The 26,690-nt window shown below is 55.9% G+C and overlaps 12 protein-coding genes across 12 annotated transcripts; 6 read left to right on the top strand and 6 right to left on the bottom strand.

Moving 5' to 3' along the window:
• Nucleotides 1-339: 339 nt before the first annotated feature.
• ACO1O0_000480 (RNA polymerase II transcription factor SIII subunit A-domain-containing protein) lies at nucleotides 340-1,602 on the top strand (the record flags this gene model as incomplete). Its single annotated transcript, XM_083189979.1, has 1 exon — nucleotides 340-1,602. The coding sequence occupies one exon, from the start codon at nucleotides 340-342 to the stop codon at nucleotides 1,600-1,602; it is 1,263 nt and encodes a 420-aa protein (XP_083053838.1).
• A 1,824-nt stretch (nucleotides 1,603-3,426) lies between these two features.
• Nucleotides 3,427-4,497, bottom strand: PHB2 (prohibitin subunit PHB2; the record flags this gene model as incomplete). The annotated part of the gene is made up of 3 exons (XM_083189978.1): nucleotides 3,427-3,741; nucleotides 3,807-4,162; nucleotides 4,242-4,497. 3 exons carry the CDS (start codon nucleotides 4,495-4,497, stop codon nucleotides 3,427-3,429), a joined length of 927 nt encoding a protein of 308 aa, XP_083053837.1.
• Nucleotides 4,498-5,087: 590 nt separating this feature from the next.
• ACO1O0_000478 (class I SAM-dependent methyltransferase) lies at nucleotides 5,088-7,931 on the bottom strand (the record flags this gene model as incomplete). Its single annotated transcript, XM_083189977.1, has 1 exon — nucleotides 5,088-7,931. One exon carries the CDS (start codon nucleotides 7,929-7,931, stop codon nucleotides 5,088-5,090), a length of 2,844 nt encoding a protein of 947 aa, XP_083053836.1.
• A 4,209-nt stretch (nucleotides 7,932-12,140) lies between these two features.
• On the top strand, nucleotides 12,141-12,943 carry TMA22 (translation initiation factor SUI1; the record flags this gene model as incomplete). The annotated part of the gene is made up of 4 exons (XM_083189976.1): nucleotides 12,141-12,188; nucleotides 12,287-12,374; nucleotides 12,452-12,669; nucleotides 12,746-12,943. 4 exons carry the CDS (start codon nucleotides 12,141-12,143, stop codon nucleotides 12,941-12,943), a joined length of 552 nt encoding a protein of 183 aa, XP_083053835.1.
• A 181-nt stretch (nucleotides 12,944-13,124) lies between these two features.
• ACO1O0_000476 (Borealin N terminal-domain-containing protein) lies at nucleotides 13,125-14,190 on the bottom strand (the record flags this gene model as incomplete). Its single annotated transcript, XM_083189975.1, has 2 exons — nucleotides 13,125-14,026; nucleotides 14,085-14,190. 2 exons carry the CDS (start codon nucleotides 14,188-14,190, stop codon nucleotides 13,125-13,127), a joined length of 1,008 nt encoding a protein of 335 aa, XP_083053834.1.
• A 555-nt stretch (nucleotides 14,191-14,745) lies between these two features.
• On the top strand, nucleotides 14,746-15,681 carry RPN10 (proteasome regulatory particle base subunit RPN10; the record flags this gene model as incomplete). The annotated part of the gene is made up of 2 exons (XM_083189974.1): nucleotides 14,746-15,036; nucleotides 15,109-15,681. 2 exons carry the CDS (start codon nucleotides 14,746-14,748, stop codon nucleotides 15,679-15,681), a joined length of 864 nt encoding a protein of 287 aa, XP_083053833.1.
• A 214-nt stretch (nucleotides 15,682-15,895) lies between these two features.
• Nucleotides 15,896-16,569, bottom strand: ACO1O0_000474 (TRAPP subunit TRS23; the record flags this gene model as incomplete). The annotated part of the gene is made up of 4 exons (XM_083189973.1): nucleotides 15,896-16,214; nucleotides 16,280-16,402; nucleotides 16,470-16,531; nucleotides 16,567-16,569. 4 exons carry the CDS (start codon nucleotides 16,567-16,569, stop codon nucleotides 15,896-15,898), a joined length of 507 nt encoding a protein of 168 aa, XP_083053832.1.
• A 777-nt stretch (nucleotides 16,570-17,346) lies between these two features.
• On the top strand, nucleotides 17,347-17,952 carry ACO1O0_000473 (HRDC-like protein; the record flags this gene model as incomplete). Its single annotated transcript, XM_083189972.1, has 3 exons — nucleotides 17,347-17,531; nucleotides 17,631-17,758; nucleotides 17,831-17,952. 3 exons carry the CDS (start codon nucleotides 17,347-17,349, stop codon nucleotides 17,950-17,952), a joined length of 435 nt encoding a protein of 144 aa, XP_083053831.1.
• A 2,381-nt stretch (nucleotides 17,953-20,333) lies between these two features.
• On the bottom strand, nucleotides 20,334-22,473 carry puf6 (armadillo-type protein; the record flags this gene model as incomplete). The annotated part of the gene is made up of 2 exons (XM_083189971.1): nucleotides 20,334-22,144; nucleotides 22,212-22,473. 2 exons carry the CDS (start codon nucleotides 22,471-22,473, stop codon nucleotides 20,334-20,336), a joined length of 2,073 nt encoding a protein of 690 aa, XP_083053830.1.
• A 756-nt stretch (nucleotides 22,474-23,229) lies between these two features.
• On the top strand, nucleotides 23,230-24,004 carry GIR2 (RWD domain-containing protein; the record flags this gene model as incomplete). Its single annotated transcript, XM_083189970.1, has 2 exons — nucleotides 23,230-23,296; nucleotides 23,373-24,004. The coding sequence occupies 2 exons, from the start codon at nucleotides 23,230-23,232 to the stop codon at nucleotides 24,002-24,004; spliced, it is 699 nt and encodes a 232-aa protein (XP_083053829.1).
• A 308-nt stretch (nucleotides 24,005-24,312) lies between these two features.
• ACO1O0_000470 (ACL4 family protein) lies at nucleotides 24,313-25,434 on the bottom strand (the record flags this gene model as incomplete). The annotated part of the gene is made up of 1 exon (XM_083189969.1): nucleotides 24,313-25,434. One exon carries the CDS (start codon nucleotides 25,432-25,434, stop codon nucleotides 24,313-24,315), a length of 1,122 nt encoding a protein of 373 aa, XP_083053828.1.
• Nucleotides 25,435-25,874: 440 nt separating this feature from the next.
• Nucleotides 25,875-26,642, top strand: RIB5 (riboflavin synthase; the record flags this gene model as incomplete). The annotated part of the gene is made up of 2 exons (XM_083189968.1): nucleotides 25,875-25,905; nucleotides 25,972-26,642. 2 exons carry the CDS (start codon nucleotides 25,875-25,877, stop codon nucleotides 26,640-26,642), a joined length of 702 nt encoding a protein of 233 aa, XP_083053827.1.
• Nucleotides 26,643-26,690: the final 48 nt, after the last annotated feature.

The following is a 26,690-nucleotide window of genomic DNA, read 5'->3' as shown; positions in this document are numbered from 1 at the left end:
CTGTGTCACTGTATCACTGCACCCCGCCTCACGGACGACTACGCCATGCCGGACGAGAATTGAGCCCATGTAGCAAGCCCCCATCTTCCCTTATTCTTGTCTCCATTTGCAGATACAAGCGCCGTTTCACTCCGTCACGCGACCCGAATGACAACACATCCGCCCTATGTCTCGACCATGAGCTGCTCGAATCCCCAAGGCTGCCCAATCCACGACTCCATATATTTGGCGGACAGCTAGCATCTCCGACCTGACGATACCCCTGTTTGCCTTCTGAACTATATTACCATATTACTATATTACTATATTGCACGACTCGCGCCGTCATCCGTATTCACCATGCCCGTCCGCTCTCTTCTGGATCTGGCCTCCCTGACCTGCATTAAGCACATCCGCCAGCTGGACAGTATCGGCGACTACCTCCCCTACGAAAATGTACGACACATACTCCTCAGAGTTGAGAATGCCCATCAGCTGCGCCGCATCGAGATCAACTCTCCCCAGATCGAGGGCCGCACCGGCGAGATATGGCTCAAGCTCATCGAGAAGGATTTCCCCCTCGAGTTCCGTAACAAAGCCTACAAGCCCCAGGACCCGAGCAAGTGGTACAAGGTCTGGGAGAAGTACAAGAGGGAGCATGACCGGTCCGTCGAGGAGAGCGAACTCAAGTTCAGGAACGCCATGGCCGGCATCCAGCAGGACAGGGAGAGGAATACGAGCAAGATCGTTGAGCGCAAGCTGCTCCCGCGAAAGGGTGCCACCGGCCCAAGGCGCGGCCATCGGGACACCTCAAGCAGCGTCCTCAACTATGCGAGTGGTAGTCGCACAAAGACCTTGACTGGTGCTGGCGTCATGCGCAAAATCCGCCGTGAAGCCAACGAAATCGCCAATATCAAGGGGAGTCTCTCTAGGTCTATTGCTGTACCGCAGCGCCAAGTTGCCAAAATGGAGAAGGCCCCCCAGGCCATGGTTGACGATCGTCGGCGGGCCTCCCAACCATCATACACGCAGACGAAGGCACCGGTCAAAGTTCCCTCGGCTGTGCGAGAGCACGAAGAACGCGCGACCTTCATCTCTGACTCGGAGGAAGGGGGAGACGATGATGAACCGCTGTTTGAAGAACCAAAAATGCGGCCCTCCCACAGGCCCAGTTTCAGGCCGGCAGCCAAGACCGCTCCGAAGGGATCCATGGGCAGCGCTGCGAGGAGCGCGGCAGCGTCGCTTCTGAAAACAAGACCTTCATCTACCGCTTCCCCGCGGCCCTCGAGTAGCGCCAGGGGGTCTTCTGCCGGGACCAGCACAAGCCCAGTGAAGAGCTCAGGGTCATTTCCACCCAAGCCTAGGCTATCAGCAGGCCCTGCGACCGGGGCGACATCGCCCTCCAAGTCTCCAGACAATCTTTCTTTGAAGGCTTCCTCCAAATTACCCGAGCGCGAGGGCCTCAAAGCCGCCCCAGTGTCATCGTCCCGGTCACAGGCCTCGCCGTCCCTGGAACCAAGCGCGGAGCCCGATGCGCAGTCTCCAGCGGGATCACCGCCGCCACGGCCGCTAAAGAGAAAGGCTCCAGCCATCTTCATGAGGCCCAGGAAACGCGTTAACTGAGAGAATGAAATTATACTTAGCATGTAGCTTGCCATCGGATGCATGCATGGCGAGAATGGAGTTCATATTTTGGGTTGGCGAGGCAGGACATTTTAGGCCTCTGAGGATATAGGGCTCGGAGTTTGGGTTTTCAAGGGTAAAAGTGAATAATTTCCCTCGGCGTTACTCCTGGAGACATTGCCATTATGTACTAGCTTGTTTGTGTATGGGTGGAAGACCATGACGGTGTTGTGGGACGCCGACAAGAAGTTGTTGGATAGACACCAATACATTCCGGTCTAAATGGAGACGGACTTGTTCATCTACCTTACTCAAGGCCACTGGAGGCGGTAGCCCCAGCACGCCACCGTAAGCTCCGCAACTGTAACGAGGCATCTCTCTAATAGCAGTTCTCCCAGCTCGCTCATGATCCCCAGAACGCCGTAGGATAGGTAGTTATGTGGTACCAGCACCGCAGGGTCTCTAGTAACTTTGTAGGTTTATTCGTTCAAATTCGTTCGGTCGACACAGGCCATCGCCCGCTCAGCAGTTCACCACGCGCCACCTCGGAGAGCGAGGACGAGATGCAGCGTGTCGCCGGCGGAGAGGTTGTACTCGGCGGCCGTCTTGTCGTCGGTCCTGCAGTTGGGCCCGGGGGGTTAGCGCTGCTACCTTATTCTCGAGAATTGTAGGGGTGCTCACATTTGCTTGCCGCCATGGATGAGGCGCTGCTGGACGGGCGGGATGCCCTCCTTCTCCTCGACCTTCTCCTTGATCTGCGAAACCTGTTGGTGCGCGTATGGTGTGTTAGCTTTCTCGGGCTTTGAGCTGGAGCGCGCGAGGTGGCGGCGGTAGTACCTTGTAGTCCGACTCGATGTCCAGCTCGATCTCCTTGCCTGTCAACGTGCGAACCCTGCGATCGCAGTGTCAGTTCCCAGGTTCGGCCGTCGAGGGTTAGGATGGGACCACGCACTTGATCAACATCTTGGGCGAGTTTTTGCGCAGTGATTTTCTTGTTAGTGGGGGCAGGAAGGAGTTGAGGTACAAAGGGAGATCGGCCTAGCGGGAGATGGCGCGAGACAGACGCAAAATGTTGGCTGGAGGTGTTTAAGTTGGTGATTAATGCGGTTGATGGGAGCAGCGTCAGAGGTGGACAACTGATGGGCGTGAGCATGTGGGGTTGGTTGGTGCTGTGAGCCTTCTTGGAGGGGCTGACCGTCATCATGTGGAGCATCCCGGTGCTGCTCTAGGCTTCTAGGCTTCTTCTACTCAACAGCAGGTGAGCAGATAGCTTCGCTGCATTTACATATTATGGAACATGAAGAAAACTTGCAGAGCTTTGCGATTCTACACAATCATTGTTTGTCCTGAAAAATAGCCAGCCCCAGAGGGCGACCTCGCACCCTCCATCTCCGCCATGTCCCTTCAGTAGCCTTGCTACGGAGTAGCAGCCTCTGTGATTGGAATCGTGAACCTACAGACGAGGCGCTATGGCTAATACAAAAGCAAATTACTGCTCTAATAGCCCCAATGCTCTTATCTCCGATGGCCTTTGTGGTTGAACCCACGAATCTTCTCGGGATACCACAGTACGGGCGCGGATCCAACATCAGTCAGAGCAACAGCTTCAGTCCACGTAGCTTGCACCGCAGATTAGAACAGATTCCGTCCTTGCCTAGCGTTTTAACTATAATACAAACACGTCTGCATGAGTAGACATTTAGACATACAGTGGAGAGTCCCATCCCGTCCGCCTTTCAAAAAAGAAAAAGATACCGGATCCGAATCCCCTCCCTCTCCCATCACCTACAACCCCACCTCACTCCTCTCTCTCCCTCTCCCTTCTTATTTCTTGTCATCAAAGACATTTAGCCCCAGACCCTCCGAGTCGAGCATCAGCCTGTTCTTGGAGCCCGCCTCCTGGAGCTGCGTCGCAATCACCCGCGCGTTCTCAATCTTCTTGAGCTCCACGTACGCCTTGCTCTTCTTAATAGCCTCGCCAATCAGTTCCGCGGAGCGCGCCTCACCCTGCGCCTTGACCACCATGGCCTGCTTCTCCTGCCGCGCCTTGTCGACAACGAAGGCCGCGCGCTGCGCCTCCTGCTGGGCGACCTGCTTGGCCTCGACAGCCGCCGTGAACTCGGGCGAGAAGGCGAGGTGCTGCGAGCATGCGTTAGTTCAAATTCTATAGACCTGGAAAACCCCTTCAAGGGGAGCAAACATACCGTCAGGGAGACGTCGTCGAGGGCAATGTTAAAGCCGGCAGCACGCCTAGAGAGGTTCTCGCGGACAAGCTTGGCGACCATCTCACGCTGGGTGATGAGCTGGCTGGCGTTGAACTGGGCGACGACGCTCTTCAGAACCTCGTTGACAATGGAGGGGAGGACGCGCTCGTCGTAGTCGGTGCCGAGAGTGCGGTAGATCTGGGGCAGGGCTTCGACCTTGGGCCGTGAGAGGACACGGCAGGTGATGTTGACCATCTGCAGGTCCTTGGTTCCGGTGAGGGAGGACACGTTGCGCGGCTTGGCTCGCACGTCGTAGACAACCGGCGTCTCGAACCAGGGGATGTTGATGTGCGTTCCTGTGATGGGGAGAGATCATGTCAGCGGCCCGCGGCATCACAACCGGCTGCTCCGGGGGCACGGCACACAAAGACTCACCTTCGCTGTAGATCTCCTTGCTGACACCGCTGATCCTCTTGTACTTGATGGCGCGGTGACCACCGTCGACGTTGAAGAGCGAGTTGGACAGGGCGTACACGCCGCCGAGGACAATCAGGCCGCCAGCGATGAGGCCAGTGGCTCCCTTGGGCATCTGGGGAGGGCCTCCTCCCATGCCACCGGGGCGGCCGCGGGTCTGCTGCATCTGGCGCAGGCGCCGCATGGCCTCTTCCTGCCAGTTCTGCGGGTTGGACATGCTGGAGGGGAGGGTGAAAGCGACGTTGGCCGTTAGGGTCGTTGAAGTCGCGGTGATGGGCTGATGGGCGGATGGAGGCTGGAGCTGGATGGAGAAACGAGGTTGCAGCGTGCAGCTGAGCTCGTTCTGATGTCTCCACTTTTCTCCCTCGCAGCATCCGGCCATTCGCCATCGCTACCCCAGATTTCAGGCGTCCACCAACCGCTCTTCTCCTGCTTCTCCTCCAGTCCAATTGCCCACCACAATTCACAATAATCATCTGCGGGACATCATGTCGTGCTTGGGGAGCTGAACACCTGTATTTGCTATCTACCTCCTGTCACATGCATACAAATCGTCGTAGTAGCCCTCTCGGACTAACCTCGTATATACTACATCCCTAGGCCACCTCGCGGCCAGCACAACGCCCCTTCTTCCCCTTCTCTTCTACTACTAATAGTACTAATAGTATACGTCTACTATGCACACCAACGCATCTATGTAGCTTCCGAGTGGAGTGATGACAACAGCAACCAGAAGGGGGGAAAAATCGAAAAGGACAGACAAATGAGATCCATCAGTAAACCCACGCAGCGGTTGTTGCTCGGCGCTCAGTTTGCACGGCCGACCTCGCTCGTCTGACCGTCTACTTGCGGCTTCCGAGCGTAGCCGTTGAGCATCCGGAACGCAGACATGCGGTTACGTCCCTCCTCCATCACGGCAGCGACGCCTTCAAGGCACTTGCCTGCCTCCTCCATCGCCGCGCCCGTCGTCACGGTGTCGGCCAACCGCAGCTCACCGGCAACCTTCTCCATCTCACACCGCAGGAGCCAGCGCTCCCAGTTCCATCCGCCCACGATGCTGCATACGCTGGCAATGTTGGCGGTGCTGCCCATCAGGGGGGCAGACTCTTTGGTAGCCGCGCCGTTGCTCGACGGAAGAATTGGTAGTTGGTGCAGGTCCCGTTTCGCACCAACAGGGAGGCACATCCACGTGCGGCGGATATCTTGGAAGCCGGCACGGGAAAGGCGGCCGAGCCAGAGCTTGGAGGGGCTCGGGTCGTAGCCAAGGGTCTTGAGCGAGAAGGAAAACTCGACGCTCTTTGCGAGTCCCAGAGGTCCGGCATTCATCAGCTCCGAGTCCAGAAGCGAGAAGTCAATGTAGCCGCCGGGCTTGAGGACTCGCATGCACTCTCGGAGGCACCCTTCCCATTCGTCCTCGCCATTCTCCCCAATAAGCTTCAGGATGCTGTGGAGCTCCCGTGCGTAGACGAGATCGAAATGATTATCCGCAAAGGGGAGACGCGTCAGGCGCTCCACGGCAACCTGACGGTGGTTGGGGGGCCCTCGAACATTGGCATTTGAGAGCTGGCGGATAGCTTTGGTAGTGACTGTGTATACCTTGGTGTTAGGGTATTGCAGGGCGCAATGCCATGCCCAGTCACAGGTTGACTGGCCTCCGAGGTCCAGGACCCTTGCTCGATCACGAGTGAAACCATCCTTGGGTGGCTTGAGGTGGGAAAGCCGCGCCAATCGCTTCGCCACCGGTGCGATGGTGAGGCGCCCGCCATTGAGGAATCTCATAGCAGCGACGTGCCACGCTGGCATCGCCATCTGGCTTGCCGCCTCCAGCTCCTTCTCCTTCCGAATCCTGTCAGGGTCGTCGGTGAGCTTGTCATCTCCGCGGACGACGTTGGTACTGAGTCTCTTTTTGGCAGATTGAGGTACCACACTGAGCTGGTACTTGCCGAGGAGCTGGTTCCGGTGACTCTCGCGTAACGACACTCGCTGGGCCTGGAGCGCTTCGAAGCGAGTGAGTTGGTGAACAAACACGTCGAACCTATGGGATCGGACGACGTAATCCTGAAAAGCTCGGTAGTAGGCCGACTCTTGTCGCATGAGCTTGGAAGGAAGACGTTTTGGCTGGGCGATGGCCGAGTTCATGTCAGAAAAGCGAACACTCTTCTTCCTCAGTGGCATGGATTGGCTAGTCTCGGATTGGGTCGGTGCCTTGGGTTCAGCTGGGAGTTTCTTTGGAGACTCGGCCTCGGGAGTTTCGACTATAGTCTCCAGTGTGCAGTCATCATCTTCCTTGTCATCGAAAGCCTTGAGGTACGCGCGCTGAGCGAGGAGCCATAGTTCGGTGCGGTCAAGGTTTGACAGGGCCTCCTTCTGCTGCTTGCGTGCATAGTTGGGGTCATAGTCGATGACAATCTCCGTAGGGGCATCCTCAGCTTCTGGAGAGGCAGGGGCTTTGGCAATCTCGCTCGAAGATCCCGAGTTCTTGTGCTCAAAGATCGGGCGTGCCGTGGGCATGTCATCGGTGATGTCGTCGGCGGTGACCTCCACCACTTGCTCGACGGGTGCAGACGACGGGATTGCGTTCCTGTAGAAGCTCTCCACGGAGTCGTCCAGGCTGGGCACGGGAGGCACAGATGTGTCCATTTTCCAAGGGCAGCGATAGAACTGCTCAGCGGTGGCCGAGGTAGGTGGTGCCATGGCCTCGGGTGATCTGGATATCGTGTGCCAGGTGGTTCTTGTTCGCGGGGTGAGACCAGCAAAGAAGTCGCTCGGAGACGGAATATCCAGGTTAGTCAGATCGGCGAGCGACTGGCGGGTTGGATTAGGAGAAAATGCCATGCTGGCCGTGGAGGGGAGTTGAAAGTTGGTAACAACCCGGAGCGAGTGCTGACGCATCTCGGTGGGACGTGTTGGAGAAGGTTGGCTGATTTCGAGAACTCGCTCCGGCTGCTCATGGGGGGTGTAGCTGTCGTCTCCATGAGAGAGCGCCTGTAGCGTTGCCAAAGCTCCTGGCTGCAGGTGAACTCCGGACCAGGCGTCCTCGGTTGGCTTCTTCTCGTCGTTCCCAATGTCGGGAGTAGGGGGCGCACTCATGGCAGCCAGCTGCTCAGAGGATAGACTTCCATCCAGAGATGGAGGGGCTGAGCTCGTCGGAACATCTTGGGCCTGTTGCTTATCCATGAACTGCAACTGAGCGGGCGACATTGGTAGCTGGGCCGACGGGGTCAGGGGGACCGGAGAAGCGATCTTCTTGAACTCATCCATGGCCGCCCGGTGCCCCTCGGTGACGGTTCGAACGTCCGGGATGACCAACCGAGTTGGCTGCTTAGCAGACGCCCCGGAGAGTCTGGCGCCCGATTTTCTCACGATGGACGACCTGCGCCGCAGGGGCCCGTGATGGTTGTCCTCCTCATCCGTGACATCGTAAAGGTCCTCGAACTCGGTGTTTTCGGTGCCCACGCTCACCCGGTTCCACGGGTTCGAGGAGGTGGTAGGAGAGCTGTCGCCGGCGGACGAGGAAGATGGAGATGAAGGCAGAATGGGTGCGGATAGGTAGTTGACCCCCCTCGGCGTGGGGAAGTGGTCGCTCATGGGAGACAGCCAGGCCTCAATTTTCAGATGCGACGTATCCGCACGCCTCGCTTGGTGGCCCATGGTGGGGGTATGGATCCGACCATCATCACTGTCCTCTTCTATTATAGGATTAAGCGTTGGTTGTCTTCGAGCCAGCGAAGACTGAGTTGGCAGGCGAAGAGAGTCAGCCATGATGCCTCGACTGTCAGCTATTTCCGGAATAGTAACAGTAGAGACGGCTGGTTCTCAACGCAGTAAGACAGGCGAAAATTGTATAGTGTAAGTGGTTTATCGACGTCCGGCGTCGAGCGTACGAAGAGAAGGAAGGGCACGACAGGCAGCTTCGGTCAACGAAGCGTCTATGCGCAAGTCAAACAAAAGCACAAGAAAAATGGAAGTATTCGAAGAGAAGGTGAAGGGGAGGGGAGGGGAGGAGGAGAGGCCGGCCTGTTGGCCGGGGACCACTAAGTCTCTTATTCGAGCCCTTGCTCTTGATGGGTGGTGGGCGGCGCCTACGACCTCCATCTGCAGCGCACGCTGGTGGCTGTCATGAGCTCACGTTAAGACACGGCGGACGACGAGAGGAGGTCAGGAGGTGGGGAAGGCTTTGCATGCATCCGGAAAGCGGCTGCAGAGTGCAGGCAACTGGCCGCAGTTTGGGCGGGATCGGTGCAGTAAGGTAGAGCACACACACAACATGCATCGACGATGGTTGTGACAACGATGGAGGAGGAGACTTGGCCATTGGGCCAAGACGTTTGTCGTCAACTCGTTCGGCTGTGGTGGTCAGTCGACACGCAGCGAGCCAATCAGCAGCCCAGGTGGCGTTTCTAAAAATGAGCGGCAAGGGAGGAGCGCTCACGGCGTTTAGCTGATTGGGCAGCGCTGCATGACACTGGCCAATGGCGCGGCCCGCAGCTGGTGGGCGGCTACGTGCCGCGGGACCACCTGTGCAAAGTCGGCAAGGTCGCAACTTCCTTCGTTCACATCCAAGGGAGGCCAGAGTGCAGACGGAACCATAGCACCGTGAACGGCGAACACACACCATATGGCCTCTGCTGAAGAGGCCTCGGCTGCTACGGAATGGCGCAACCGCGCGCAAGCTAAGTACTAACTTGGCCTTCGGCAGTGGTGTCGCGACAATCGATCCCTTTTCCCAGTGCCGATGAACAGTTGATGGCCGACCACGAACCAACAGCCATTCCCCCCAGTGCAATAGGTACTACGAGTAGTATTACCAAATGAAACCCATCTTGGGTGAAGTAGCCAATTGCCTGCATGTTGGACTACAGAGTACGAAGCACTGAGTAACCCACCACCAGCGCCTAAATACCACTAGTAGTACGGATGCTGAATAGGGTACTACGTTCGAAGTAGTAGTAGTAAGTGAGTTGTGCCCAATGCAGAACATTTGCGTGGAGGAGGGATGACTACTTCGTACGTGCGACGTCCTCCATACAGTAATTGAAGGCTAGGAGATACGTGTGGCATCATACCTACAATATCGCAACCACCCACTGTCCTGTACTTATAACAACTCTTCAACTTTCATGTTTGCCAAGCTACTTTTACAGAAAGATAAGCACCATACCTAACAGCCTGTAAATGAGGCCGAAATACGCACCTTCTGGGCAGCAATGTGGTGGTGCTAGAACAGAGAAGACGCCAAAGCAGCCACTCACAAAGAACCACCATACTTACGGCTTCATAGTCGATGCGAGAGTCAGTGAAGAAGGCCTGTGGCTTCTTTTTAATCTTCTGGATACCTACTAATAGAAACCATGCGCCTGGCGAACTCACTGCCATTGACGAAGCATCTGGAATCCAGCTTAATACGACTGCCTAGCAGACGATTCACCGTCCCCTCCACTCTGCCTCACGCTCCTACCCTACTAAGTACCATTTCAGTAATAGTCATCTTCGTAAGAGATCCTCTATTGCTTCCCTTTGGGCTTGAACCTACTCTTTTCTAGTAAAGGCGGCTGTAGAAACGAAGAGAGGAGTTCTTTGGTGAATTCGGGAATATCGGTTGTCACTCTCTCATAGAGTTTTTTGGTTTCGGGGGATTCTAGAGACGCTGCAAGTCTCTTCCTAGCAAAAACTACAGCCCTGTCACGGAGATCTCTTGCTGAGTCGGGGGTCAATGTATAGACCCTGGGAATTGAGTCGAGGAGGTGGGAGGCGCCAGGTTCTCGTTTCAGGGCATTCGAATAATTCTCCGCTGCTAACTCTTGAAGTCTGTAGATGAGATACTTATCTGCCAATGCGAATACTATTACATGGACTGATGGGGCGGGAAGATCCTCTGTCGCGCTTTCGACATAGTCGCCTCTATATAGGTAGTCGACCATTCGCTGAACGATTGAAAGGGGGGAATCGTCTATATTGTACGTTCCAGACGCCTCCTGGGTGCATATTAGTATCAAAGATCGTTTATCTAAGAGAGAGATTTTAACCTGAAATTGTCCAGTGCATGCCGGGTAGAAGGCCGAGGATTGGCTGCAGATCATGATCCTATGAACCGGGATTCTTTGCCCTTCACAGACGAAGGCATAGTCAGTGAAGTCTCCATTTTTCCTTGACCTAGATCATGAGTCAGAACTATCTAGATGAATATCCATAGCAGTGGGACCTTACTATGCAATCTGGTCCACAGTGTCTTCTTCGAACATGGAGGCATTAACCACACCGGGTAATGGTCCTAGATGCCTTCTCTCTCGATATGCTGCTGGCAATCATCTAGCTGACCAGCTCCTGTCTTTTGGTTCGTTTTCTAGCCAGCGATTAGGGCGCAAAGTCTAGCGATGATACCGGGGACTTGTTAAAGTGCAGAACGTTGTGCCTTGATAGTCGTGAAGGTCAATCCTTGCGATAAACCGCTGGGGAGGAGCGTATGTTAGACAAGCCGCAAGCTCCTTCAGGCAGGAAGAGAAAAAGGAAGGAGTAATAGGGAGAAAAGGACGAGGGGATGCAGGAGTGAAAAGGAGAACAGGAAGTGCACTAGAGGGGGGTGAAGCATAATACAATATCAAGAATGGGCCCAAGCCGGTCAAGGAAGAATCTCATCGCCAGCCCAGGATAACAAAAAAAAAAAAAAAGGTACCTTAGGCAGCATGTGCCATGTTGCCATAGTTAATAACACATTTTCTGGGATAGTAGCCTCTAGATGTGGAACGCGAAAAAGAACCAGATGGGTTTGAAGGTAAGCGAGAAATCATTAGCCTTTCAATATACTTGAGCCATACTCTACTGGTCAAGGAGACATTGAGAGAGTTTATCTCATCGCGACCCTAGATCTACTTTTTTTGTTCCGTTCTCCCTACCGGTTGCCTACCTGCCTGATTCCTTGTGCCTTGAGACCGACTCTGTGATCATCAACCAACAGCTACCTTGTATGCTGTTCAATCTTTAGAGGATTTTGTGATACCGTATGCAAGAAAATAAATCCTACCAATACTGCAGGTCTTTTTCTCCCCTTTGTTAAAACTCAAACTTGGGACTTTGCATACAAGGCAGGCTGGATGGCTTCGTTCCCAATAACGCACTACCTTTTTACTAGGGACTGTGTCGGACTACTAGGTAGGTAGATATCCATACCATAGGTAGAAACGCACAATAGTCCGGTTCGCAAGACAACCCGTTAGGAAACAAATACACAGCAGATCAATCGTAACTCCAACACTGCCGGCGGAACAGGGTGGCGGGGCAATCAAGCATCTTGTCAGCCTTGTATGTTGAAACATCTCGGTCTGGTACTTAGAGCAAGCTATCTCAACCCGTGGCCTAGGTCGCTGTACATTAGTACTCCGTACGATGAGCCTCGATGTCCACGGCGAACCCGAAAGATACACGGATAATAGCACTCTCTTTAGTAGGGTTTCGCGTCGTTGGCGACTCTGGAGAGTGTAAAGTCAGCCTGGATGTAGAGAAACTGCTGCCATAATCGTGGTAATAATTCGCAAAGTGCTTTTCAGGCGCCAGGAAAGGTTCGAGGAGGTACCTAGGTACCTGGGGTGGGTTCCAGCCTCCAGGTTGAATGGGGCGGGTGTTGACGTTGCTGGCGCTGGAGGCGGCTGGACAACAGCCCCTCCATCGATTGATTTTACCCCGCCATGCCTTGGGACAACCGAGTGCACGCGTCCTAGAAAGCTTCAACCCTACCATATCACATCCTAAGATCAGTAGTCTGCAGAAATGGCAGACGTGGAGGCACCATCGGAACCCCAGGGGCGCAATATTATATACTGCGGAGGTACGCCAATGAGAAGAAACAGAAAAAAGATCCCCTCCATGCTTCCCAACGATCCGAGTCTAACCCGCGAGTTTGCACTGCAGTCTGTACGCTCCCGCCAGAGGTACGCCCTCCAAAGAAACCCTCGGACCGAGCCCTGATCCCGGGTCTTCGAGAGCCGGCCGCTGATTGAACTGCCAAGTAGTACTGCGAGTATGGCGGAACCGTCACCAAGTGCCAGAAATGGCTAGAGAAGAACCACCCGGAGTTGTACTCGGTGATCTGGTCGCAAGGTCCGTCCGCCACACGGCAATTCCTCCCCCCACGTCGCTGCAACAACAGCCCGCTGACATCCCCTCTTTGCGTACAGAGGCCCTCGAAGCAGCCACCGCATCCCTCTCCCTCGACGCCCAGAAGCGCGCCGCCAGGGACGCTGAGAAGAAGGCCGCCAAGGCCGAGGCCGCCGAGGCGAAGCAGGCCGACAAGCTCGCCAAGAGCGTCATCACCATCAAGCGTATTGAGCGCAACAAGAAGAAGTTTGTCACAGCCGTCATTGGGCTGGAGGCGTTTGGGCTGGACCTCAAGAAGGTAAGGCGGAGAAACCCCCCAACAAATATCGCGCCCCCAAGGCGGTCTACGGGAGAAATTACTAACACCTGAGTAGGTTGCTAAGGATCTAGGCAAGAAGTTCGCCACGGGTTCTTCTGTTACCAAGGTCCCCAGCGGCGGAGAGGAAATCGTGGTGCAAGGAGATGTGAGCGATGAGGTTGAGGAGTTCCTCCTTGAGAAGTACAACGAGATTCCCGAGGACAACATTGAGTTTGTGGATGACAAGAAGAAAAAGAAGGCAGCTGCCGCGTGAGCGGGATTAACGACGTAGCATATATGAGGAAATCAAGTTTGATATTCAATTGCAAGTCAATAAACTCCATTCCGATGTACCCCCGGGGCATCCTGGTTCATGATAATGTTTGACCTCCAGACCGTAAGTTTCCAGCCAACGCCCTGCCAAATGCGAAATCAGTCATGACGCTGCCTAACCACTACCCTCGGTTACGCAAAACTCTCCCGGTCCGTGTCGTCGAAGCCGCGGCGGACTTGGCGGCCGGTGTCCTCTTCGCGTCTACGCTTGCCGTGCCCTTGGTGAAAGTGCCCATTGTCTTCTTCGTATTTGCCGCGCCTGTTCTCGAAACCGCACCCTTCCTGATGACGGTGGCGTTGCTACCTTCACTCGTCTCACTGTTCGCACTAATGCGACGACCTGTCCTGGTAGCTGGGCGGGAAGTAGGAGGCTTGGGGGCTGGGCCCCGCCTGGTCCTGGCTGACGGCGCGACTGGGGTCGAGTTGATGCCCGTGTTAGATGTCGTTGTCGTCTTTTTCGTTCCCCCGGCGCGTGATGACTTGGCCTTCTCGACAAAGTTCGACAGCATCGTCGTGGCGGCCGCAGTTCGCGATGGTCCCTTGAGAGGTGACCCTGGTCGGGCAATCTGAGATTTGGTTGGGGATACGGGCCGTCCAGCGTTTAAGCGGGAGTTGGACGAAGCTGGTGACAGGACCTGTTTTGGTTGTACAGGCGCGCCATCACCCGCGTGCGGCCCGCGCGGCTTCTTCTTGGGATTCTCTTTGTTCTCGACCTCATTCTCCTTGTCGTAGTTGACCTCGCCGCTAAAACCCTTTTGCAGACGTCCGGGTCTGTGACCTGCGCGCGCGGAGGCGTAGGCTGGCCTCTGGGGACTTCGAAATGGGCCGTCTTTGGCGGGTACCGGTGGTCGGATCGAGCTGGCCGCCGGCCGTTGCGCCCTCTCGGCGCACTTGAGCAGCAACTCCTCCATCTTAATTTTCCGAAGGGACATGGGAATGCGATTTATCCGTATCTCAACTCTCGAGCGCAGGCCCTGAGCCTGGAGGTTGTACTGAGCTCGTAGCCTTCTGGCGCGTTCCGTAACTGCACGTCTCGTTAGCAGCAGTCGCGCGGCGTCATTGGGTTCGGGAAAATTGTATACTTTCTAGCTGCAGGTTATCAATGAGTGCCTGCTTCTGTTGCGCGCTGATTCCTCTTCTCAGCCGCTTGGTCGGGCTTCTGTGTGATGGTGTCGAGACGAGGTTCATGTTGTTTGTTCCTGATGGCGACACATCTAAGTCGCGTCGGTTTGGCTGTTTCAGACCCATGGTAATTGCAGGAATAAGTATAAAATGCTGGTAAGCTTCGTCTTCGAGGAATTCGAGTTTAATCAAATACGTCCGTTAAACTCTTGGTTGTGCTGTCCCGCAATGCTGAAGTGGTTACTTATTGGGGAAGTAAACAAACCCCAAGTCGCAGGTGCGACCAAGTGCGGAAATGCTTATGTAAGCCGAGCTTGGTGAGCTTGGCGGGCTCGGCGCGGACTTGCTTGTACCCAGAACTTGTTTACCCACCAGAACTGGGAGCGGCGACGTGGTAGCGCTACATTGCCTCCCAGCGTCCTCGCTCCTCTCTGGCGCAGGCAGGCTGAACCGCCTTACGACATCGGGGAGCTCTTCTGATCGTCGGCTTTGACTTGTTGGAACAAACCACCTTCGCACTTCCACCAACGAACACCCACCAAATTTCCCTATCTTTTTCATCCGACCGACTCAGAATTCTCAGCCAGTTTATTCCGATCACATCCGCTTTCAACCGCCAGGATGGGTCTCGAGGCGGTGATGGTTGTCGTTGACAACAGTGAGAGCAGCAGGAATGGCGACTACCAACCGACACGATTCGACGCACAATCAGATGCCGTCAGCACCTTGTTCCAGACCATCACGAACGGTAACCCTGAGTCTTCAGTTGGCCTGATGAGCATGGGCGGCAAGGGCCCCGAGGTCCTGGTCACCTTGACAACAGAGTACGGCAAGGTCCTGGAGGGCCTGCACCGCACCAAGAAGAAGCTGGGAGGCTCGTCCCACCTCAAGACGGCCATCCAGGTCGCAGCTGTGAGTTATCCTCAGTAGCTTTGTTCCCTCTACTATCTTAGGAGCGCATGTAGCTGACTGTATCTCCTGCAGCTCGCCCTCAAGCACCGTCAGAACCGATCGCAGCGTCAACGAATAATAGTATTTGTGTGCTCACCGATCGCCGATGAGCAGAAGGGGCTAGTGCAGCTCGCCAAGAAGATGAAGAAGGGCAATACGACAGTCGACTTTGTGCTATTTGGCGAGCTCGAGGACGAGGAGACGCAGAAGAAGCTCGAGGCCTTCAACGACGCCGTCAAGAGCAACGAGGGCTCCCACCTGGCCGTTTTCCCGCCCAGCAGCAAGCTCCTCGGCGACCAGCTCGTGTCGAGCCCGATCCTGCTGGGTGATAATGCGGACGCCGCTGGCGGCGGCGAGGGCGGCGCCGGTGGCGAGGAGTTTGAGTTTGGCATCGACCCGTCGCTTGAGCCGGAGCTGGCACTGGCTCTGCGCATGAGCATGGAGGAGGAGAAGGCGAGGCAGGAGAGGAAGGCCAAGGAGGAAGAGGAGGCGGCCAAGAAGGCGTCCCTCGAGGGCGTTAAGGAGGAAGACGAGTCTGGCCCCAGCGGAAGCGGGGGTGCCAAGGGCGATGGAAAGGACTCGGGTGATAAGATGGACACATCCTAGTAGGTGGTGTTCTCTTCCCGGGCGACTTCCCTACGCCGTTTGTCTGTACACTACGAGTAGACTATGGGCACGGGTAATAGACGAGCTACATCTGGTCGTCATCATTCGATTAAGTGTGGCTGCTGTGTGAGCACCTAGCCTTCCACCGTGATAATAATGTTTAAGCGCCAAAGACACCCGTGCAAGACTCCATCCTCATCAGCATGACAGCATTCTATCGGTTGTTGATCTCCCTAATATACGACAACAGCTTCCTGTCAAAGATTTCACACCGTATCGGCATCTCCAGCGAGTAAAAGGGGTTCTTCATGACGTAGTCGGCGTAGAGATCGTAGATCTTCCTCATAGTCACGTCCACGTTGATCTGCGTGGTGTCGGTGAAGAGCAGAAACTTGGTGCCCGTCAAGGTGTTGAAGCACTGCATCCGAAAATTCTCCGTCTCGAGGACCTCCAGCCCGGACGGAGGGTCTGGGCGCATGCCTGGCTGTGACTGGGCCTTGAGGGGGTTGAGGCGGGCGGTGATGGCGTGGACGCTGTGGTAGTAGTTAGTTGAAGAGGTTCGCAATGAGAGGGCCGGGGGCTTGGGGGGGGGATGTACCCGTGGAACGTTCCGGCTAGGACCAGGTAGTCGTTCGTGCTAATCTTGTTGAGGCCATCGTGGAAGTTCTTGTTGTAGATCAAGCCACCGGCTTTGTTGATGATGATGAGGGCGAAGACAGTCCTGGCGAACCCGGGTGAGACAAGGACAGGGTGGCAGGCAGATAGGCGCGCGCCGAAGCTGCACTTACATGGCGGGAGTGGGCTTGATGGAAGCACCATCAACTTCCAATATCAAGTTGCGCTGGGCCACCTAAGGTCGACGTCCCATCGATCCAGCAGCAGTACCATGAAACCTGGGATGCGGTCAGCCTGAGCGGATTGATAACCAGGGGCGCCAAGGAGGAGTTAAGATATTTACCTCTCTCTGAGTGAAGCACGTGATGGCGCAGTTAATGAGTTCTCATGAGAAGGCTATCATGGCCGAGTGTCTGGATGAAGAGATGGTGGTTCCCATGAAATTCAGTCTCTTGCGTGAGAGCGCCTGGGAGTCTGCTCCCCAGAGCCCCCAGAACCCCCGAAACCCCCCCCCCCCTCCAGAAGGGCCCAAAATCACCACGACGTTGGGTGTCCTCTCTCCATGGAAGGCTAAACCCAGTTAGGCAGTGTAGCTGTCGTGAACATTGGGGTGAGCTAGATACAGTCGCTGCCACTATGAAATGAGGCGTATAAACTCAAAGGTCAAAGTACTAGAGTACGAGGCCCATAAAGATATGTATTCTCTGCTATTTTCTCAACATTTCAAAAAGCTTATTGGGGATTAATGCCCGTAGTCACGGCACATTTGGGCCCAAGAGATGCGACACGTGTTACCCAGTATAGTTTAGTTCGTGCAAATTTCCCCAAATTTAGACCCTTGTCAAAGCTCGTGTGCTTCAGCCTCATCCACTCAACCTCCCTAAGTTGTTTCTCCATCCACACGATCCAACCTCGAACACGCTCCGTGACGACGACCGCGACTCGGGATCACCATCGCGCATCCCCAGATCCTCCTCCACGCGTCGCAACCCGTCGCTCAGCCCGCCGCCCTCACCCTCCAAACAGGAAACCCGACGTCCCACGCCCACAATGTCCAACCATCCCCGAACTTCACGCCCCAAGCCGCCGCCGCCAGGCAACGAGGAGGCCTCGGCCAACCTCAACCTGGGCGAGTTCCAGAACGTCGACACCCTGACCCTCTCCGAGGCCGCGCTTGTCCTGAACGCGCTGGTCGCGAAGCGCCGCAACGACCGCAAAAACGTCAACGAGACCGAGTGAGGAACCCTCTCCGCCGTTCCCCAAAGCCCCAATAAGGGCATAGAAAAGAAAGAAAAAAGTCTAGTACTAACATATTGGGGGAAACCTCTTTTCAGAATGCTCAACACGACGCTCAACTACCTAGACCACTTTGCGCGGTTCACGCAAAAGGAGAACGTCGAGGCGGTGGAGCGCTTGCTCAGTGCGCACAAGGACCTGGAGAAGTTTGAGCGGGCACAGCTCGGTACGCGCATCCTCCCGGCTCTTTCCTTTTTGACATTGGCGAGAAGAGTATTGCTAACGCCCAGTGTCACAGGCTCGCTATGCTGCGAGAACGCAGACGAGGCCAAGACCCTGATCCCGTCGCTGCAAGACAAGATCAAAGACGATGACCTTCAGTACCTCCTCGACGAGATTTCAAAGCTCCAGAACCGGTAACGCGGCGCAATTTAGAGACCATGGCGGCCTGTTTCGGGTCGGCATCCTTTATCCCGGGTAGACACCCCTGGTGGATATCACAGGACGAAGGCCAAACTGCAGATTGCGTTCATGCTATGATTGTTTTTTTAAGCTTGCATTACAGGCGTACGGGGAAAACCAAAGTGGGATAAAATATTGCTTTAAAAGGGGGTAGAGGGTAGATCTAGTACGTGAGAGGCGAATACCCCCCTGTTGTTGTTTGGGAAGGTGTGCTTATACCATGTTCTGATGCTACAAACCAAACACAGAGCAGACAGGGGAGCCAAATTCTGAGGTTCTATTGTGATTGCTACCCGTTCTCATCACGCTATATATGAGCAGAATCTCTCATCGACTGCCCTTTTCTTTGGAACTCCAGCAGCCATGGTTTCAAGTCGCAGTGTCCCAGGGCTGAAATCACGCCCAAACAGGGTATATATCGCCCAATGCGAAGACGATTTTGCAACTGTCACATATTTCCTCTCTCCTTCTACGACCTTCTTTATCCAGAGCTCATGCTTCTGTAATGATTCCAATGGTTTACGTACTTCGGCCTTCCATCTTCGCTCCCGAGGGTATTGAGATTCGCTCGCGGGTCAGTGGGACTGTTGTCCGCCACAGGTGGTAGCGGATACGCGCCGGGTGTAGTTGCCGCCGGTATCATCTCGGGGCTTGTATCAGGCAACTCCACTGGAGCGGCGATTTTGGCCTCCATCTCGAAAGCGTTGCTTGCTGGGTGGAAAGGGTCCTCGTCCTCCTTATCCGCTCGGCCTAAGTAGTGGTCAGCAGGGTAAGCAGAATACCATGGGGTAAAGGCGCTTGGAGATACTCACCTCCAAAAGGAGCGAATGGGTCTTGGCTGGCTTGCGTCCCCGTTGTGTGAGTCGACATCTGCTGGGGGAAATCAGGCGAGTGTTTCTCGTCGAAACGACCGTGTCTTCTGGAGGAGCAGGAGGGACCACCATCCGCCCGATGCCTCTGGAACCGGCGCTTGATAATCATGCCTATGATCACCAGGAATGCCACAATAGCAGCACCGCCAATACCTATGCCGATAATGGCTCCCGTTGACAGAGGACCACCACCTTGGCTGTCTGAGGAATCTTCTGTTGTTCCGCTCTGAGCTGGTGGCTGGAGAGATGTTTGCTGTGTCCCGTCTTGGTTTGAACGACTCGAAAAGATATTTGGGATGGTGGGCCCTAGAACAGTCGAGGTCGGGGCCGGACGCTTGCGGGTGATGACCGTGGTATGTCTGATTACTGTAACGACCTCATGGTTGGGCACCGTGACAGTCCTCCCAGAGTCCGTCCTAGTGGTCAGGGAGTCAGTAATAGTCGATTCCTCAGTCACGAAAGTACTCTTTGGCGCATCTCCTTTGGCTCCAGTGGACTCTAGTTCTGATTCCTTGGTCGAGTCCGCTAAATCCTTGGTGGCGGTGGCCTGGGGACGTGTGGTGGACTCATCATGAGAATCGCCATGGGAGTCGTCACGGAGGACAAGCATGTTTTCTGGACTCATCTTAGTGACTGTTTGCGCCAGCGAAACACCACAATGCCTAGGGGTAGAAGATAAAGATGACAGAAGATGTGGACGATTCGGAGGAGCGTCTTGCTTAGCTCGTCGGACTCTAGCAGTGCAGCTACGACACTCGAACTTTTCTATTTGTGAGGCGGTGATGGTTGGAATCAGATGACTCGTGCGCAAAGCCAAGTTCAGCTTGGCGTCATAGTAAGGTATCTTAAGCAGGTACCAGGTCTAGGCGGTGACTGCTTCGTGGTGCAGTGGCACTGGGGAGGGAAAAGGAGAGAAGCCCTCTGTTTCGTGGTCCGTGTGCGTCTGTCCACAGCTGGCGTCTCACACACCGGGCCTACAGGTACATAGGTAGGTGCTTGGGCAGGCGAACTGCTTTCCAGGGACCTTATAGAATAGTAAAGGACGGACCTATTTCCCGAAGGGAATACCAGTGGAATCTGAAAGGAAACTGGGCCATAGGCCGCGTCCCTTTCACTCTAACCAAAGGCTAACCCACGAGGTGCTCACAACGGCTACAGTCAACCAATGCATACGTGGAAACACACGGCGAGCATAAAACTGTCGTCTCGTCTACCGTCAACGGCTCTGCTGTGTGACTTGTTGTGTGACTTGTTGTGTGACTTGCCCCTTTTCCTCTGGAGCTCGCCGCCGCTTTATAGCACCACCCTACCCGCAGATGAAAGACTGCACGACATCTTTATTCAGCAAAACATTAGGCAATGCACAATAGACGAGAATACGATCAACTAAGCGCTTGTATTCCAATCCCAGCGTTAAAATCATTTCCAGTTCAACACAGCTTACGACTAATATGCCAAGTCGTTACGCTATAACGCCTCCAGCAGGATCTTGCTACCCACGTTGCCCACATTCCTAGGCTTGTCCTCCTTCTGCTTGCCCTTCTTGCCGCCCTTCTGCTCCTTAGCCTCCCCGGCCTTTTGCCCCTCCAGCGGCTTGGTCGCCGCCTTCTGCAGCAGCTTCTTGTTTTTCCTGAGCGTGCCCTTCAGCTCCTCCACGTCGCCGAAATCACCCGACTCGACCATCGCGACGACCACAAACGATCCCGGCCCCGTCGCCCACTCCATGATGTGTTCCTTGATAACAGGGTACAGCGTGTTGGCGAACTTCAGAGGAGGCTCCACTTGCACAATCTTGCCAGCCGCCTTGTCGTAGTGTCCTCCCTGGATGAGCGACTTCAGCAGGCGGCCGCCAAACGGCGTCTGGGAGATGTGAGTCTGGGGAAGACCATCCTCGCCCAGCTCGGGTTCCTCGGTGGGGTCACCGCCGGCGACCCCGGCGATGGCCTCCAGGGCCTGCTGCTTGTCACCCTCGCACGAGAAGAAAACGTCGGCCACGAACTGGGTGCCGAACATGGTGGAAGCCAGCTCCCGGGGTGCAGAAGCAATAGCCCCGATGAGATGCGGCGAGACGGCAGCGATGAGCTCCTTCTGGCGCGCTTCGGGGTCCTTCTTGCTCGTGTTTTTCCGAATCTCGCGAACCTCCTTCAGTAGGTCGACAGCAAAGCCTGTGCTGGGAAATAGGGACTTTGACATGCCCTCGAATAGATAGAGTATCGTCCTCCTTGTCACATTGTTGTTTACTGCCTCAACCACGTTCTGTGCAATGCTCTCCTCCCCATCGCCTAGAAGCTCAGAGAAGATGGTCTTGGATGACAGCTTGGTATCGTCGATGACTTCGTAGGCGGTGAGGATCACGAGGTGAGCGTGCTGGTCGGAAGACATCATCTGGAAGGTGTCCTTGTATGCCTTCAACAGCTGTTTCCGGTCCTTGGCTGTGCCGTGAGCCAGCAGGAGGCAGACCAGCTTGGCGCCGGACTGGGTAAAAGCCAGGTTCTTCAGCAGATCTCCCGACTCATCCCCCTTGACAAGCTCGGAAAATCCAGTAAACTCGGTTGAATCAGATTGGACATTCAGGAAGTACTGCAGCATGCCGTCGTGGAGCATCGTGAAGCCCGTCATGTTCTTCTGGATGAGGGTGTTGATCATGTCGAAGAGACTCTTCATGATGGGACCGCGCTTGCTCGGCTCGCTCTCGAGGATCTGTTTCAGCTCGGCTGTGGGCGCGGCAGTCTCCACCAGACCCTGGATAGCAAACTCGGGTCCATACCACTCCCGCAGAAGCATGGCCTTCTGCTCCTTTGTCGCCACGGTGCGATAGATGTCGTCAAGGATCCACGACGCTTCGGGGTGGTTGATCAGCTTGCGGACCTTGCCGTAGAACTCGGGAATAATCATGTCTCGGATCTCCACGTCGCCCTGGACCATCAGCTTGCCAATGAGGAACTTGGCATATCGGCTCTCTGCGAGCTGGACATAGACTCCCTTCAGCTCATTGGCGATGATCTTCTTCTGGGCAGGCGAAGAGTACTTGATGGCCGTCTGCACGGCGCGGACGGTGTCGTGCTTCAGGACGAAATCGCGCATGCGGCCCGTGATGATGGAGAAGAGCTCGTCCACGAGTTGCTGACGCTCCTCCTTGGTAACGCTGGTCTTAAGGCGTAGCCTCTCCCAGATCTTCTTGGCTTGGGCGACCTCATCGGCGAGGGGCTTTGCGGCCTTGCGCTCGAGAGCCACCTGCTTCTGCTTCGCATGCGCTTCGCGGGAACTTTGGCCTGGCTCTGGAGGGGGGAGTTAGCTGACTGTGGCACCAGAGAAATAGAGAAAACTAGAGGGCAGCGGCCGCACCTTTTCCAACAGAGACGGCACCGTTGCTCGAGGGCGCCGACTTCGAGGTATTCTCATCCAGCTGTGCGCCACCATCCTCCGAGTCGGAAAAGCTCTCAAAGCTGTCAGAGTCTTCGCTGGGCTGCTTGGGCGCCGGCTTCTTGACGGGCTGCTTCGCGGGCTTCTTTTCAAAGCGGGCCTTCTTGGTCGCTCCGTCGGCCTTGTCCTTCATTGTGGAGGAAGCCTTCCGCTTCTTTTCGACGATGGCGATTCTGGGGGCCATTTTGGGGGATAGGACTGCGAGCGGTGCTCGTCTCTGAGGCCAATGGTCGAGTCCTGGTGATGAATGGGAATCAACGAATCCTGCACCAAAAACGAGAGACAGTCTGATACGCATTTTGCGGCGGATGTCCAAAATTTTTGGGAATTGCCGGGCGGTGAGAATGACGCTAAACCCATTCTGATTACCACCCCACGTTTCCCGAGTACGTACCTGCTACCCTGGATTTGGACTTGAATTTGTCTCTCAGTGTATCCGTATCTACACAGCCATCCTATCTAAATGTCCATGCACTACGATGAGTTTTCTGTGGTTTGAAAGGAATTGGATCAGCTCTTTGCCTATTACGGTTTATCTAGCGTCTCAGTTACGATTGTTTCTCAAACTCGGAAATTTCTACATGACCTACCTAGTTACATAGAACACTTCCTCTCATAGCTCAACATGAGCCATCTATTCACGATGACTTTTCTAGCCCTTGCATCACAGTGTATATAAACAGGCCTGCAGATCTACAATCATTTGGGCAGATGAAGGTTGGAGAACTATTAAACAGATGGCGTCCATCCAACATTTGACCTGGTCCCTGGTGCAAGTTGGCGCTAAGCCTGATTGGTCACGGATCACAAGTCAAACTCAGTCCCACACCCCACCTTCAACCTTGCCTCAGTCGACCCAACCTCATTCTCACTAGAAGTACTAGACCTCACATTTCACCCAAAAGTTCAGCCGGTTAGAGCTGACTGTGGCCCTGCCATCATGGGACGAGAAGAACAAGTAGAAGAGCGCGAAGTGCTCGAGTCCATCTTCCCCGATGAAATCACAGGTGAGTCCTTCTGAATGGCAACCCCGCCGACTCCTAAGACCCCGCGTGCTCAAGTGCTGAACGCCCTCACCTTTAGATATATCAGAGACCGAGTTCAAGGTCACAGTCACGCTAGACATCCCCGGCGAGGAGGACAGCGAGGAGGGGCCGCCCCAGTTCTCCCTCAGCGTCAAGTACCCGGACGAGTACCCGGACGTGCCACCCCACCTCGAGATCCAGGCCATCCCCAACGCGCCCTCGCACGAGTACTTCAGCGTCGCCGAGGACCGCGAGAAGCTGCTCGCGGGGCTCGACGAGACCATCCAGGAGAACGTGGGCATGGCCATGATCTTCACCGTCGTCTCCGCCCTCAAGGAGGCCGCCGAGCAGCTCATCCAGGACCGCAAGGACGTCGTCGCCAAGGCCCAGGAGGAGCAGAAGCTCGCCGCCGAGCGCGAGGAGAACAAGAAGTTCGAGGGCACGCGCGTCACCCCCCAGACCTTCCTGAAGTGGCGCGAAGACTTCCTCAAGGAGATGGCCGAGAAGCGCGCTAGGGAGGAGGAGGAGCGCCTCGCCGAGCTCAAGAAGGCCAAGGTCAAGGAGCCTGTCAAGCTCACGGGCAGGCAGCTGTGGGAGCGGGGTCTGGCCGGGAACGGAGAGTACGAGGAGGAGGACGACGACGGCGCCCCGGTGGACGGGGTGCAGAAGCTCAAGGTGGAGGCTACGTGAGCGGCGGCGAGGAGCAGAGACGTCTTGCATTACACGGAGTTTGGGGAATCCATCGAATACACTGGGAACTACTTGGAATAAAAATGTCTGGGCTGCGAAAGACGTGCGCTTCTACAGATTTAACAACTTTGCGAGACAGTTCATTGATATTGGGTATATATGCCGTCGATTCTATCCTACTTGGTTGGCACTTGGGCATCTAGAAGCAAGTCGGTCCCTCGAATGTAACAGAAAACAAAATAGCAAATTTTCGCATCTCCCCAACGCCATCTAATGCTGTAGCCGACCATGGACGTAGAGCATCCTTCCTACCCTTGCATCTCTTCGTCTTCATCATCATCGTCGTCGCCGCTGGCCTCATCCCACTCGTCCTCCTCGCCCTCAGCCGGCTCGCCGAGCTCTTTGTTGATGCTGCTGCGCAGCTCCACGGCGTGCTCCCCCAGCCTCTCGTCCTCGTAGTCCTGGAGCTCGTACAGCTTGAGGCACATGGAGAGCCACTGCCGCGCCGACTTCCACAGGGCCTTCCACTCCTCGGCGTCGCCGTCGGGGGCGCCCTTTGCCGCCCTCATCTTCTCGCCGATGATGTACAGGCACCACCCGCCAAGGTACCACGCCTCGACGCTCTGGTCGTCGTCCGTGACCAGCCGCTGCAGCACCCTCAGGGCGCTCTCCTCCATCTCGACCTCGAGCAGCAGGCGGGCCAGGCTGATCCTGGTGGGGAACTCGGGCACGGCGGGGTGCCCGGGGGGCAGGTCCTGCCAGAGCTCCAGGCTCCGCTTTAGGGCGCCCTTGGCCTCATCGACCCTCTCCTGGGATATGCGGACGTTGGCGACCGTCTGCCACGTCTCGGGGGAGTTGGGCGCAATCATGGTGGCCTCGGTGACGAGGGCCTCGCAGCGCTGCTCGGCGTCCTCCTCCCACGACAGGTCCGTCATGTAGACCTCCACGACGGCGCACAGCACGCCGCCGAGCTTCTGCTGCCTCTCGTCCAGCACGGCCGCCTGCTCGGGGGTCCGGGCGCCGGGCGCCTCGGAGAGGGCCTGGATCTGCTTGCGCAGCGACGCGGCGCCACGCTCGAACCACCGCACGCTGTCCTTGCCTCCCTCCTCGCTCAGCTGGGCCAGGAACAGGAATTTCTCGGGCCCGCCGCCCAGCTTCTCGTCCACGGTGCCATCCTCATCCAGCTTGACGGCCCTCTCAAAGTAGCCCCGGGCTTCGTCGACGTCGCCTGCCTCGACGTGGAGCATGCCCAGGAGGTTGAGCGAGCGCAGCTCAAAGTCGCCGCCCTCGCCCGTGGATTCCAGGGCCTGGTGGCCCAGGGAGATGGCCTCGTCCAGGTTTCCGACTGCGAACTGCGTCTCGGCGTCGCTGAGGAGGGTGCCCGCATTGGGGGGCTTGCCCTCCTTGTCGGATGGGCGGTTGGGTGCCATTTTCCAGGCCCGTCGTGGAGTTGTGATGTGCCTTTTGTGGCTCTCTTTCTTTCGGCTTTGGTTGGGGAAATGAGTAACGGTCCGGTTGAGAGTCGTGAAGCTGGAAAGATACGGTAGGTAGTAGTGGTGTGGCCTCCCCAAGTCTCACGTACTTCGTAAGAGGCTGTTGACCCTGGCCTGAAAAATTTGGGCGGGACTCATTATCGATAAGAGGTGCCACCGCGGGGTTCCATCACCACCGCCTCTCCACCTCCGACTCATCGGAGGCTAAGACGCCGATTCACATGAGTTTGTCAGCGTTATATTATTACCCCTAAGCCAAGAGACACGTATATGCATAATTTCATGCTCTCCATGGATTATTGAAAGTCCCTCGTTGACCCTTCCCACTCAAAAACTTTACGAGTCCCCTAGTTTGACCGAAGAGCCTCATATCCAACATGTTCACCGGCATCGTCGAGGAGATCGGCAGTCAGTGAACCCAGCCCACCGGCTCTACTCATTCATCCTATAGTTTTAACTAACTGACTGATACAGCGGTCACCGAGCTCAACAATAATGACCACACCGGCGGGACTTCCATGACCATCACCATCTCCGATGGCTCGCCCCTCCTGAAGGACTGCCACGACGGTGACTCCATCGCCATCAACGGCTGCTGCCTCACCGTCACCTCCTTCACACCCACAACCTTCAGCATCGGCGTCGCCCCGGAGACGCTGCGTATCACCAACCTCGGCGGTCTCGCCGTCTCCAGCCGCGTCAACCTCGAGCGCGCCGTGCGGGCCGACACACGCATGGGTGGCCACTTTGTCCAGGGCCACGTCGACACCACCGCCGAGATCCTCTCCGTCACGCCGGATGGCAACGCCCTCACGATTCGGTTCCAGCCCCGTGAGCGGGACCTGCTGCGCTACATTGTGTACAAGGGCTTCATCGCGATCGACGGGACGAGCCTGACTGTCACCCAAGTGAACGATGCCGAGGGGTGGTGGGAGGTGATGCTGATTGCCTACACGCAGGAGAAGGTCATCATTGCGCAGAAGAAGCCTGGCGACACGGTAAACATTGAGGTTGACATGATGGCCAAGTACGCCGAGAAGTCCATGGCAGCGATGCTGGGGGCCGAGAACGGGACTGCCTCGATTCCTCTTCTCCAGAAGATGGTGGAGCGTATCGTTGCCCAGACCACGGGCGCGAAGCAATAGCTTTTAAGTAGAAATGAAATATGCGTTGTCGCTTCAAGGGTATCATAG

The sequence above is a fragment of the Amphichorda felina genome (genome assembly GCF_050947745.1).
Source record: "Amphichorda felina strain 45539 chromosome Unknown scaffold_1, whole genome shotgun sequence".
NCBI classification, from domain to species: Eukaryota; Fungi; Ascomycota; class Sordariomycetes; order Hypocreales; family Bionectriaceae; genus Amphichorda; species Amphichorda felina.
This window is presented reverse-complemented; position numbering and strand designations above follow the sequence as displayed.